This window comes from Ambystoma mexicanum, chromosome 6q, assembly GCF_040938575.1.
Source record: "Ambystoma mexicanum isolate Mex_15411 chromosome 6q, UKY_AmexF1_1, whole genome shotgun sequence".
In the NCBI taxonomy this organism is placed as follows: domain Eukaryota; kingdom Metazoa; phylum Chordata; class Amphibia; order Caudata; family Ambystomatidae; genus Ambystoma; species Ambystoma mexicanum.
In genome coordinates, this window is record NC_090937.1 from 1,184,345,111 (window position 1) to 1,184,358,623 (window position 13,513).

General features: G+C 45.0%; 1 protein-coding gene across 8 annotated transcripts in view; it reads right to left on the reverse strand.

Moving 5' to 3' along the window:
• TBC1D1 (TBC1 domain family member 1) overlaps window positions 1-13,513 on the reverse strand; it is a 1,823,125-nt gene that overhangs the window by 780,805 nt on the left and 1,028,807 nt on the right. For all 8 annotated transcript variants that reach the window (XM_069631813.1, XM_069631816.1, XM_069631814.1 and 5 more), the window contains one exon: window positions 7,932-8,023. In XM_069631813.1, coding sequence (XP_069487914.1) covers window positions 7,932-8,023 — 92 coding nt within the window. The remainder of the gene's footprint in view (window positions 1-7,931; window positions 8,024-13,513) is intronic.

Genomic DNA, 13,513 nt, shown 5'->3' on the forward strand with positions numbered 1-13,513 from the left:
TGGGTGTCGTCAGCGCAGTTCTGGATAACAGCACCCAGTTTGATCAAAAGACCATGTTTCTTATATATTAAAGAGAGTGAAATCTGGAGTAAATTTTCTATACATATATAAGAGCACAAAAATACTCTTTGGGTGGAACTTTGAACACTAAACAAAAAGATGCTCTATGGCAGTGCTCTTGAAACGTTTTGGCCTGCTCCCCCCCCCTGAGCAAAATGTGGACAAGCCGGGCCCCCCAAAAAAGCCAAATGGACAGCAAGTCTTAATGGCTTTGAACTATCGCGTGCAGTCACCGCACCCTACTCCCAGTATAGTCCCTGGGCTCCCCCACCTGCTCCCATCACAGTCTCTGGGCTCCCTCATCCCACTCCTAGCACAGTCCCAGGGCCAGTGGTGGCTGGAGAATTATTTTAATTGGAGGGGTATACATATTTCTCCTAGATATGCATAGCGACCGAGCGTAGCCTCAACCAATCAAGGAGAGGGTGCGGGAGGGATCTCCCCCTGGGAATATTTTTAAAATAGTGGGTTAAAATGCTTTATTTCAAAGTATACTTTCAAAAAAAAAAAATAGAGTAAAAAGACAAATCATTTGCAATTGGCACTGGTGAGTACAAAGGGCAGGCTTTTCTTTTTTTTACTGGACATCTATGATAGATGTAAAGTAATAAAAAAACAACAACATCCCTGTCCCCCGGACTCCACACAGCCTCAGACGGAGAGCTGATTTTGGCTGGTGGGTAGGGGGATTGTGCAACAAAGTAATTTTTAAAATCCCTTTGTTGTACAACCCTCCTCCACCCTCACTCACCAAAATCAGCTCCACGGACCAACACAAATACACACAGCAAGCACTATCATTCACACGTGAACCCATTATCATACACTCACTCATAAAAGAAGTATACACGCATCTATACACATTGAAATAAAAAATATAAATGTACATAAACTTATCTTCTGCCCCGGTCCAGAGGTTTCCTCCCCAGCACTCCAGTTCCAGCATCATGAACAGGAATCAGGAAGCAAGAGCTACCATGTGTGCAGGGGCCCGAGTGTGGGTGCTGAAATGCCCTGCTCCACCCAACTTTTTCTGCATGTGCGAGGAGGCACAGGAGCTCCCCCTCGCACAGACATGCAGTCCCCCAGCCAGCATTTCCAATGTGCTATGCAAGGCTGGCAAAGCTAAACAACCCCGGCATTGCATGGCTCATTGAGCATGTGCGGCTGGGGAACTGAAAAAGAGAAACAGTTTCCTTTTGACAGTTAAGTCAGCCCAGGAGTGCTCCCTCAGCTGGAAAAAGCAACTGAGGGAGCACTAAGTGTTTCACTGGGCTGGCTCTTCCATAATGGATGAGGGGGCCACTGGGATGATGCCCTATCGCCCAATATGGGCGAGCCGCCCCTCTCCAGGGCTCCTCCCTGCCTCACTTTTCCTTTCCTCCCTTTTAGAACTTTTTTTTTTTTACAAAGAAAATCTAAATACATTTTTAAATCTCAGGCTTGGGTCCTGTGCCCCCCTGGAATGTGCCCCCGTCCCCTCCCAGGGGGGCGCTCCCCACAATTTGAATACCTCCGGACTAGGTACTCCACTTCCTTTAGTTTCAGATGCAATCTACACACCCAATTACCTTGGGGGATTTTTTTGTCTTAAACCCAACACTTCATAAGTCGAGGCAAGACTAAACTTCAGTCTCATTAAGCCAAGCATCCATTGTCTGAGGGGGAATTTTTAACAAAATATTTCGAAATTTTGTCTGAATATTTTTCAACAAAGTTGAATAGGTAAACAGTTTATGGTTGGTTAAGGAATCCCTAGTACAAGCCAAATCAACTACAGGTTTTTTTACACCAATATAGGATTAGCAACTAAATCATTTGCACCCATGTTCAGCAAGCCTAAAAAAAATAGTCACTATGAGCAGCCCAATCGTTTAAAGATACACGAGCGATTGACCAACAGATTTCTCAATGAGACGAAAAGTTAATTAGGTGGGGGATTCTATATTTTTCATGGGGAAGTAGCCGTTTCTACTCTACTACAGACGGCAGTGCACTAAGGCCTATTTCAAAGTGAATTTTAGGAGTAGGCACTCCATAGGGCAAATTCAAATGCTGCAGCCGCCAAAGCTCACCTTGCACCATAGTTCTGTCTATTGAACTGGAATTAAACTATGCTCCATGGAGTAAACATGGCACAATTTTTGCTCTATAGAATTTAAGAGGTAACAGAGTATCGCCCCATATTTTTCATTAATGTTTTTTCAGTTGAGCAGAGAAAGCCTCAATGGCTTGAGGTCTCTGTGGGCAACGACAGCACTGACTTGTTTGAACACTGAGCCTAGATACTTCCAGCAGTCCACAAACTCTAGCCGTTTCTGGTCAATAAACCATTGAAATTTCATGGTTTTAGATTTAGTGGGATCAATAATCAAGATTTACTTTAGAGAGATCAACCTCCAAGCCCTCTAAACAATAAATCCATGAATTTAGTAGACACTGGAGTCCGAATGGGGTCCAGTAGCACAAGACTAATGCTAGATTGGGTGAGAACCCAGTCGTGGCGGAAAGGCAATAGGAATGAGTGAGGCCATTCCCTTGATCCGCAATATATAGATTGAAGAGAGCAGGCGCCACGATGCAGCCATGAAATAAGCCACAATGAGTAAAAACTGGGTCGTCAGGGAGCCCTCCCCATCAACGCGAACCTGCACCTGAATCTCTGAATGCAGATGCCCAAGAATGTTAACAAGAGACGCGGGACAGCCACACTTAGTTTGTCTCATAGTATAGTGTAGTTGACCTGGTCAAAGGCCACAGGTAAAACTATGAAGGCTATATAAACGGGATAATGTTTCAGATGAGCTTGTTTTTGTAGTGTGAGGAACCAGGAATGAGACGCGGATACAGAGGACTCATGGTATTGGTAATAAGACTTATTAAATAAAGGGATTGGAAATATAGTTGAATCTTTGATGCCTGGAACCAACCTCCCTCGCTCCCTCACAGCACTGTGCACTAATGCTCCAACGCTGCCACATGCACATTTACAACCACTGAGAGTCTGCCCTTCTCCCAATACAACTGTAACATTGCCATTAAATCTAATCAACCTTGGCCCGGGACCAATCACAACATTATTGTAGTCACTATACCAGTGTCCAATCCGTAGCCTTCTGTCACCTCACCAAGCTAAACAGTCTGCTTAACCTTGCAGCAAAGGAATACAAAAAGGCCATTATCCAAGAAAAGAACTCCACCTACAATACCCAAATTGCCAAGTCGAACTCTAGCGCTAGAGAGCTCATAGCTATACTGCACAAGCTGGAAGCCCCAGCACGTTCCCCCCAACAAACTGCACTCAGGATAGCAGCTGGTGCATTAATATACAAAATGCCTGGATTCTCAAAATTGATACACTCAAAAAAAAATAAATAATAATTAAGAAAAACACCATGAGAAGTGTAACCCCTGCCATCCCTAGTTCTGGGTCCCAAGTGAACCTACAAATCCAACCCCGCCCCCCTTTGACTTTAAACCTTTCTCCGAATCGGAGGTCACCGATCGCGCTGCCAAGGAAACATCTGCCCAGCAGCAGTCATCAATGACTGCACCAAATCATTTGCACCCTTCATGGCCACCTTCCAACTCTTACTTTTCCTCATTCTCTGTACCCAATGGCTTCACAGATGCATAGGTCCTTCCATTCCTAAATAAACCCACTCTTGACCAAGCAATCCCCATGAATTATCAGCCCATAACCACTGTCCTCTTTCTTCTTAAAATCCTAGATTGTGCAGCTATCTACAGAACCAGCTCCACTTGGAATAGAACAACCTCCTGGGCCTGCACCAATCCGGATTCAGAGCTGGTTTGGCATGGACTCCGCATTGCTGGATCTAAATAATCAATTGGACAAGATCAAAGACGCGGGCAAAACAGTCTTACTTCTAATACTAGACCTGTCAGTCGCCTTTGACTTAGTGGACCACCAAACCTGGTTTCGCCACTTGCCGTCAGCAGCTCACTTCACCTGGAGCCATCTCCTAGATCACCTCTGTTCTCTCTGACAGGTCCATGAAAGCGTTCTCAGCTAATGCAGCACCCACGCCACCCCTGTCACATGTGGAGTCCTGCAAGGCTCTTGTGTCTCACTGACCGTCTACAACATTTTCACAAAACCCTTATTTGACCTGCTGTATGACAAAGGAATCTCCTACACCAACTATGCAGATGACACGCAGATCCTACTCCCCCTCACTGGTGACTATGCTACCGATACCAAGAATTTGCACTCAGTTTACCACACCATACAGACATGGATTTCTTCTCACATTCTATGCCTTAATGACAATAAGACGGAACTTCTCTTGGTCGGTTCCCAAACATCACTCAGTAAGCTCGACCAATCCTACAAATCAATTATAGAGGGCAACATCATCCAGGTGTCCAGCAATGTCAAGACGCTGGGCGTATATCTTGATGCCACCTTGTCCTTATCCCTCTTTTTCGCGGCACACACCTCCAAACTAATCAATGAATGAAGACCTTTCCTTACCCCCTACAACTGCATCACTTTATCCGGTCCGATAGCACAGCGAATAGAACGCTCGCTCTGACATCCGTTCAGAACCTGCTGACACAGGTTCAAATCCCGGCAGGGCCAAACTCAGCCTTTCATCCTTCCGAGGTCGATAAATGAGCACCACACACCGTGGGTAATAAGCAGCGCTCAGATATCTGAGGGTTCGTAGCGCTTTATAAATGCTAAATTATTATAATTGCGATTGCTAGAGCACTTATTGGCTCTAGATTTGGGTTATTGCAATGCCCTATTCGCAGTTACTTCTTCCCGCAAGATGAAACTCCAAATCATTCAAAACAATGCCCTCCGAGCCACATTCAACATCCCGAAGCATGAACACATCTGTGCGGCAAGAAAAAGCAGACACTGGTTTCCGATCAGTGAGCCCATCATATTCAAAACCTTACCAATTACGCACAAATGGTACCTCTCGCAAAAACCTAAATCCAATCCTCCATACCCACACGCTCCTAATATTCCCACCAACTCACCATTCCTCATTACAGGCACAAGAGAGTGGGGGTGCAGCTTTCTGGTCATAGCCTCCAAGACCTGAACTCCTCACCTTAGACACTGAGAATTGAACAATCCTATTGGGCTTTTCCAGGAAAACAACGTAATACTCGGTCTTGTCTGATTTCAACTACGCTAGCTGTACCTGTTCTTAATCATATGTGTTCTACTGTATGTAACCAGGGCCTTGATGCTTCCGGGTTTAGTGTGCTTAACAAATGCAACAATAAATAAAAAATGCCTTACTGTCCCTAATCTAGGAGGTATGTCCCTACCTCAACCAAAACGAAGAGGCTGTCCAGTGGCAAGATGTCCAAAGCAAAAAATGTCCTTTGTCTGAAATCCTATGCTAGCAGTCTCATACTTAAAAAAGTGTTAAAGGTATTGTCTTTGGCTTGAAAAGTGCACAAATGTTCAAGTTCAACAAAAAGGTATAATCCAACACAAGTTCCAAATGGATAATGTTCACAGTTCCTCTTAACAAACCAAACCCACAAACTCTTTCAGATCCACCAGAATGCCTGGAGACCATGCCTAAGGCAGCAAGTGCACTGTCGAAACCCTAACAACAAATATTGAAAGATTGATGGCATTAGACTGTGGAAAAGAAATGAGGAATATCCCATAATGAAGTGGAAATAAAAAGAAAAAAATGCTCAATGGTTTCTTTTGCATCTGAGCAGTTAACATGTGTCCTAATTGACAGGAACACTTGCAATCAGCTAGTGGGAGAACACCCAGTATAAGTGATAAGGATTCAATTATACCAAAGGTTTTCATAAACCTGCATGAATGTTTGGTATTGAGAACGGTCATTGTAATCTCTTCACAAGAGTATTTACACATATGTCCAGGGTAAAGCCATAATCCTTGCATAACACTTAATATATACATGTTGATGTTCCTGAACTCCAGAAATCAGACGCCCCGGTGGATTTCAGTACATTAGATAGGCCTTCTCTATACTTATACAGTAGTGGGGTAGCCCAAATCGTGAACCAATGCACGATTGGCGTTACTATGTCTTTATACTGCATTCTCTCCATCCAGAGTTCCAGAAGGCGAGGGATCGTAGACACCCCCCTCTGGTAGAGCGAGGAAGCATTTGGAAAAAACAATTCCCATAAGAGAGCAGCTTGCCGAATTTACCAAACCTGCAAAGGGTAGCCCAGCAGCTTTTGACCTTATATACCTAAAGTACCTATGAAACTATTTACACACTGCAAAGTCTGGTAAACCTTAATGTTGCCCCTCCACTGTTGCTCAAAATGACAACTTTTTTCAACTAAGCCTTAACCAATTTTCCAGGAACTGAAGCCCTATGCAGCCAAGAGCAGAAACGCTCGCAATTTGTGTCCTCGCTGCATAGGGTTTAGTTCCCAGAAGCCATCTATGGCATGCCAATAAATGTGATTTTTGTCAAACCTAGGATATTGGCTCTGCAGGCCCATAGGAGTTTTTTCTACTACGGCTGTATTGTCCGCAACCCATAAGAGGTTTTCTTTTCTGTACCCAGCTCATGGGCGTCAGCCTCCAGTTTTGACAAGTGTAAAGCAAAATCATGAATTAATAAAAAGGTGAAAAGGGTCAGCGTCAGGGCATTGCGCCGGGGCAGTGTCCCATTCGAATAGAAAGCGCTTAGTCACTACACCATCTAAGCTCTAAGCCAACATTGCATAATGATTTGCATGCAACTTCTCTATGGAACACAAGGTGTGACGACCAGATAAAGATCCCATCCTGACCCGGGCTGCGCCCTCGGAACACTATATAAAGCAGTTCTAAAATCTGTAAATATGTACAGGTATGCCAGATTGAAGAGAAAAAAAACCTCTTAAACGGTAAGTATAACTTGAACGATTGGTCCACAGTACCGTTCAATTCTGGATCCCTGCCTTTAGATCAGATCACTTTGAACCCTAATTATCCATTTGTCCAATCGAGTTTGCAGAACCTTCCCATAAAGATTTTCTAAACCACCGATTTATCAATGGGGACGAGTTCTGCCCTCATCCATGAATGCGGTTTATGGTTAATCTTCAAAACTACATCTAACTAAAGGGTCAGATAGGGCCTATAGTTTTGGCTCGGACAGTAATGTGACAACAGGCAATACATCAGTGCCTGGGGCCTTCTGAGCATTCAGGGAAAGCCATGCACTGCAGATTGTTCCCGCTGAAAATAGCAGGCTATCATAGGAGGGAAGGTCCACATTTTTTGCCCAGGGATTTCCTCCTGTGCATCAGCATTACCAAGCTCTCACAACTTTGAAGAGTGAACCTGGCAAGCTTCCCCGAACATCAGAGATGGTGATTTTATCACTCAAATATGTGGATAACATGTACTGGAATAGTCGCAGATTAGAAGCATATGAGGCTGCCAAGATCAGCTCCCCTTTGTGTTCTTCATTCTCCCCCTTCTTCCTCTGGATGTGGGCACATATAATAAATGTGTACTTAAGGGCACTAGTAGTTAGGACTACAATGGATTCGAAAAACCAGAATGGCATTTTGAAGACTCTTAAAAGCCACTATATGAAAATTATTATGGTAGGATTTTGTGCCATATACCCAGTAGGTAACAGATTATCAATGTATTAACTATCGCAATGTTTAACTTTGCCAAATATGTAAAACCAATAAGCAAAACTATTTGCACAATCACTAAAAATATTATTCAAGAATAAAAAAATGCAATTCTCAATTTTTTTATGATCAAGCAAATAAAGTTATTTTGGAAATTCTTTAACTCTCACTCTTTTCGACAACGAAGGGCAGTGTGCACAAAGACTGCAGTGTCAGGCATTTTCAAAAATATTTTGAGTAATTATTACCTGAACCTCCTCGAAAACAGAAGCTTGCTCCTGGTTATTTAGCAGTGAAAGGTGTTTCTGGAGCTCCAATCTAGTTTTAGAGGGATGAAGACCTAGTGAGCAAACACACATGAAAGTAACTGTTAGTCAAGCAAACCAGTTCAATTAAATAAGCAAACATAAAAAATGGCAGCCAATGTTGCACAATAGTAAAGAACGTGTTCATGTACAGTATACAACCAAGCGTTACATTTACGAACGGTAAATTTACACTGCACATTTATCATTACTAGTTCATAACGTATTCAGGGGCATTTGCAGAAACAGGGATAAGGGAATCATTAACTGAGTGTGCATCTCCCTTTTGTAATACTGCCCCTTTACACGTTTCACTTTTTCTTCTTCATTAATCTAACGAAAACATGAGGAATTCAGAACTACCATTTTTACTTTTTTGAGGTGAAGACTAACTATCGGTAGCAGACAGTGCTTGAAGTTCACAAACAGGCCTGAAGGCAAAGTAAAGCTGGGAAAGGTCAGGTGGTGTGTGGTAGAGCGATGAAGCCGACGCTGATGTTCGAGGGAAAACGTGAGCAGCCCGTTTAAGAGGGACGAAGGGAAAGTGAGGAAGAGGAGGGACCTCAGAGTGGAAGAGGCAGAGTTAAAGTAAGAACTAAAAAAGAAGAGACGATAGCAGCACTCACGGCCACCAAAGACACAGGAAGAGGAATAAACGACAGCCCCACCCCAATGAGAAGTCTACCGAGGGAAGGTTACATGCAGGCGCGGGCAGGCCCCCATCTGCAGAGATTATGCTATTGATGTGGCCAGGTCTACCCGCACTCAAAGCCGTGCCCGGCGATAAGCCAACAATGTGCAGGATGTGGCAGTGAAGGACACTTTCACACAGTCTGCCGAGATGGGAGGCCATTCCCAACTGGGCGACAATCTCAGGTGACGCCCACAAACTGGTGCTCGCCACCCCGGCCAAACACACAACCACCACAGTACTCTCAACAGCCAAGGAGGACGATTAGAGCCATGGACCAGAGCCTGAACTATGATGAGCCTCCAAGCGACGATCAGCCTCTGGAAACAGGATATTCCAATGGGTGTCCAGCACGCCGTTGCCATCCTTGGGACAATTTTGGAGGTCGCTGTTGCACAAAGGCAAGATGACTGATGCCATCATCTACGTGCTCAGGAACCCAGTCAGTGGGAAATGTCTGCTCAGCTACTACTCTGCAAAGGAACTTGGCCTGATAGATGTCCACTTCCAAGACAAGGGCGTGGTCCAGTGTGATAAGAAAGCCAAAGCACCACAACTTTTGCCCGATGCGTGTTGTGCCAATTGAGAAAGAGGCGATTAAAAGCATGTTCCCAGAATTGTTTCAAGGGCTAGGGAAGCTAAAAGTCACAATCATCAGGCTACACAAAGGATGTTAAGCCGGTCCCACAGCATCCGAAAAGAGCGAGTTTCCACCTGCAGGAAGCAGTAACACGAGAACTGCAACAACTAAATGTCAAATGGCATACTTGAAAGGGCAACCAGTCCCACATCCTGGATCTCCCCTTTAGTTTTTGTGCCAAAAGAAGGAAACAAAATAAGTCTGTGCATTGACATGAGGGTGGCCAACACGGCCACAGAATGAGAAAGGCACCCAAGTCCCAAAATAGAAAATATTATTGTACAGTTGCACTGCGCCACCAGGTTCTCCAAACTGGATCTCAACCAGGGGTACCACCAGTTGGACCTACACCCGGAGTCCAGAGGAATCACCACATTTGCCACCCATGAAGGTTTATTTCAGTACAAATGGTTGAATTTCACAATATCCTCGGCAGCAAAGATTTTCCAGGAGACGATATGACAGCTATGGGTGCCGGTGAAAATGCCATTCAACTACTCCGATGACATCCTGGTATATGGGACCTCACAGGAAGAACATGACCATACCCTCATGGTCGTATGCAACATTTTAAAGATGCTGTTTTCACGCCAAATTACGAAAAATGCAATATCAGCAAAGACAAACTGAGGTACTATGGCCACATATTCTCCACCCTAGGAATGCAACCTGACCCTGAGAAGGTGGGCACCATCAGCAAACTACGGGAGCCTACCCAGGCAGCCGAGATCAGGTCATTTCTAGGGATGGCAGGGTACTGTGCCCGCTACCTCCCAAGATACACCATCAAGACAGAACCACTAAGGAGAATACTATGAAAGGAAAAACTGTTACACTGGTCCCAGGACTTTCAGAGAGCTTTCAACACCATAAAAACTGAACTTGCAAGTGCAACACACCTTGCTTACTTCATTCCGGCATTGGTACACTGAAATCGTGGTGGATGCCAGCCCAGTGGGACTAGGAGCCATCTTAGTACAGCATGAACGGCCGGAACCACCGGCGAATTTTGTAGTGGCCTACGCAAGTAGATCCTTTGTCACCAAAGGAGAGAGCGTACTCACAAGCTGAGAAAGTGTTTGTGAGCAGTTTGGGCTTGTGAGTACTTCCACCATTTTGTTATTGGGAAAATATGCAACCTTGTAACCGACCACCAAGCCCTCCTTTCACTATTTGGCAACCCGAGGACGAAGATTCCGCCCAGGATCGAGAGATGGGGCATTCGCCTTCAAGAAAATGACTAGGAAATCAATCACATACCCGGTGGAGAAAACAACAAAGCACACTACATTGCACGACACCCAACCACAGTCAACAGCCACCAAGAGATGGTGATGCAGAATACCTTTGCTATGTCACTGAACAAGCCACGCCACCGGCCCTTACCATAGACGACCTAATGCAAGCATTGCAGGCGGACCCATCCATCAGTTGTGCCAAAGAGCTGACCATCACCAACAGGTGGAAGGAGTACAGGAGATCGCTGCACAGGCACAGTGGTGTAAACCACCAGAAGATGAAGCGACTATAGGTCACAGAGGGGTAGAGGCGACCAAGAACATGCTCAAGCGAACAGTGTGGTTCCCATTTATGGACGCCATAGTAGAGGATGCAGCCAGGAAATGTCTTCCATGTCAATGTGCAACCAAGAGTGACTTGCCACTTCTGATGCAAGAAATGCAAATCCATGAGAAGTTATGGCACAATGTTGCAATGGATTGTTATGCACCATCAAGGTCAGACGGCCACCTGCTCTCGAGGTTCCCAGTCGTGAAGAAGACACCATGCATGGCGTTCGCCCACGTGGTAGGGATCATCGACGAAGTTTTAAGTGAGTGGGGTATTCCTGCCACGGTAAAGACAGACAATGGGCCGCCACTCAACGTCCATGCGTTCCACAGATTCACGAAACACCTGGGTTTCACCCACCAGAGGATAAGACCACTATGGGCCCAGGCAAATCGCATAGCGGAACGATTCAGGTCATCCATAAAAAGGACAATACAGAAAGCTACAATCGAGGGAATGTTTATCCAGCAGGCCATGTGCCGGATGATGCAGCACTACAGGAACACTAGACACACCAGGACAGGGGTGCCACCCGGTGATCTGATGACAGCGTACCATGCCAAGACAACTCCCCCAAGGGGAAGAGATGCCTAGAATAGTGTCAGAAGAGAGCTGCTCTAGAGGACGGGGTGAGAGACGTTCCAGCAAAGGAGTTAACGAAAGAAATGACAGACTGGGCTCGGAATGCGAGAGTCAAAGATTTTGAAGAAGGGGATTTAGTGCTCATGAAACAGCAAACACAGAAAAAGACAGACGCCATGTATGAGAGCACACTGCTGAGTGTAACAGGAGTAAAAGGGACAAGGATTACTACCAGCAAAGCTACAGCAGGAAGTGACCCGAAACGCATCGTTCTTCAAACACCCAATATCGGACGAGAACCCAGTGGAGGACAGCACCCAGGCTAGGGAGTCTAGAGTGCATGAAGTGGAACAAGAAATGCAAAAGCAGGTGGAAATAGGAGACAGCACAAACTCCGCTGGTCGACCCCGGAGAACCATTAAAAGAACGAACCGACTCATTGAAGAAGTGTAACATGGACGTAAGGAGATATGTCAGGGGGAGGTGTTGAGAGGGAAAATGTGAGTGGGACGCCATTAAGAGGGACACAGGGAAAGTGAGCAAGAGGAGGAGCTTCAGGGTGGAAGAAGCAGAGTTTAAATAAAGAAAGTCTGAGTTGGCAATCCAGTTTGTCCTCCCGTCATTGGGTCCCTGGCCCAGATATCAGCGGATATATATCATTCATACCAGGCATCAGCAGTCAGCCCTACTGGGTTTGCTTTAATTGGCGTGCCTCATGTGCCGTCCCAGAGTGTGGGCCTGGTGACTTAACGTTTATGTATTGCATCAAGTAAGCAAGACAGAAGCCTCAAGACCCTCCTTAACATAGTTCCTCCTGGAAAGTCGCACAATGTCTATGTTTTTTTGTTTTGCAGTTTGCATTCGGAGAATACTGAGGCCACAGCTGCAGAAGAAGAAATAACTCCAACCGAGTGAAATGGTAGCCAGGGCACTCAGCGTGCTAGCTGGTGAGACTTCGGATTCCTAGTAAGAACCGAAGAAACTGGTAAGTTGAGCATTCCATGTTAAGCTGCAGTACTTTTTTCTTCCAGGGGTGGACTGGCCTATAGGGAGCTAAGGAAATTTCCTGGTAACCCTCTGAAACCCTGGGCCTCTTTTGTGGGGTATTTCCACATTTTCTCATAGGAAAAGGGTTTGGCTTGCAGAAAATGTGAAACATGGGGCCACTTTGAATCATTTGTTCAGAGCGTCTTTTGGTTACCAGTCCACCTCTGCTCTCTTCCTACATCAATAGGCTGGATCACCAGCGGAGAGGAGGCACCGCAAACATCCATTCACTCTTTCAGGTCGCCAATTTTATTTTCTTGATTGGCCCTAGTCTACTGAGGTACACTCAGGCCATACTTATTTAGCTGAAAAGTACTATACGCCATTTTTATTTTTACGGAGTCATTTGGTGTTCAAGAGAGCGGCTCGAGATTGTGTTGCCTTGTTACTACTGGTCAACTGGAGGTTTGTGGATAACTGCGGGTCCTTAGATCTTTGAATTCACATCTGAATTTTCATTGTAGGAAGTTGCACTTCAGAGCATTATCATTTAGATGACTGAGGTGCTCCAGGCACTCAGACAATCGAGCCCATTTAAAAGAGTATTTAAAAATAAAATGTTTTAAGAGTGCAATCATTAACCATACCTGCTAAATTGAAATCCACCGTTATTCCCATTCCTGCTGCTAAAGCGTTACAGCAGCAAAGGTAGGGTGGAGGTTGTTTGATGGACTTGTAGGACTTGGCAGATAGATCGAATCCCTCCACTGATATTGTGAAAATGTCACTAGCATAAATCGAGTTAACTCAGTAGCCTACTTGAATGGATGAGTCAAATGGTATCATTCTGTAAGAAATCTTTTGAAATCTAGGCCTGGTTCATTCTAATGGCACCAATATTGAAAAGAAACACAATTAAATTATGTCCTGCATTTATGTCAGCACCTCCGCTCTCTCCGAAAGTGCCACAGTTCACACCATTCATTTGCTTTGGGCTATATCCCCAACATGAATCCTCTGCAAAAGCACCACTGAATTCTTTACTTCTGATAAATA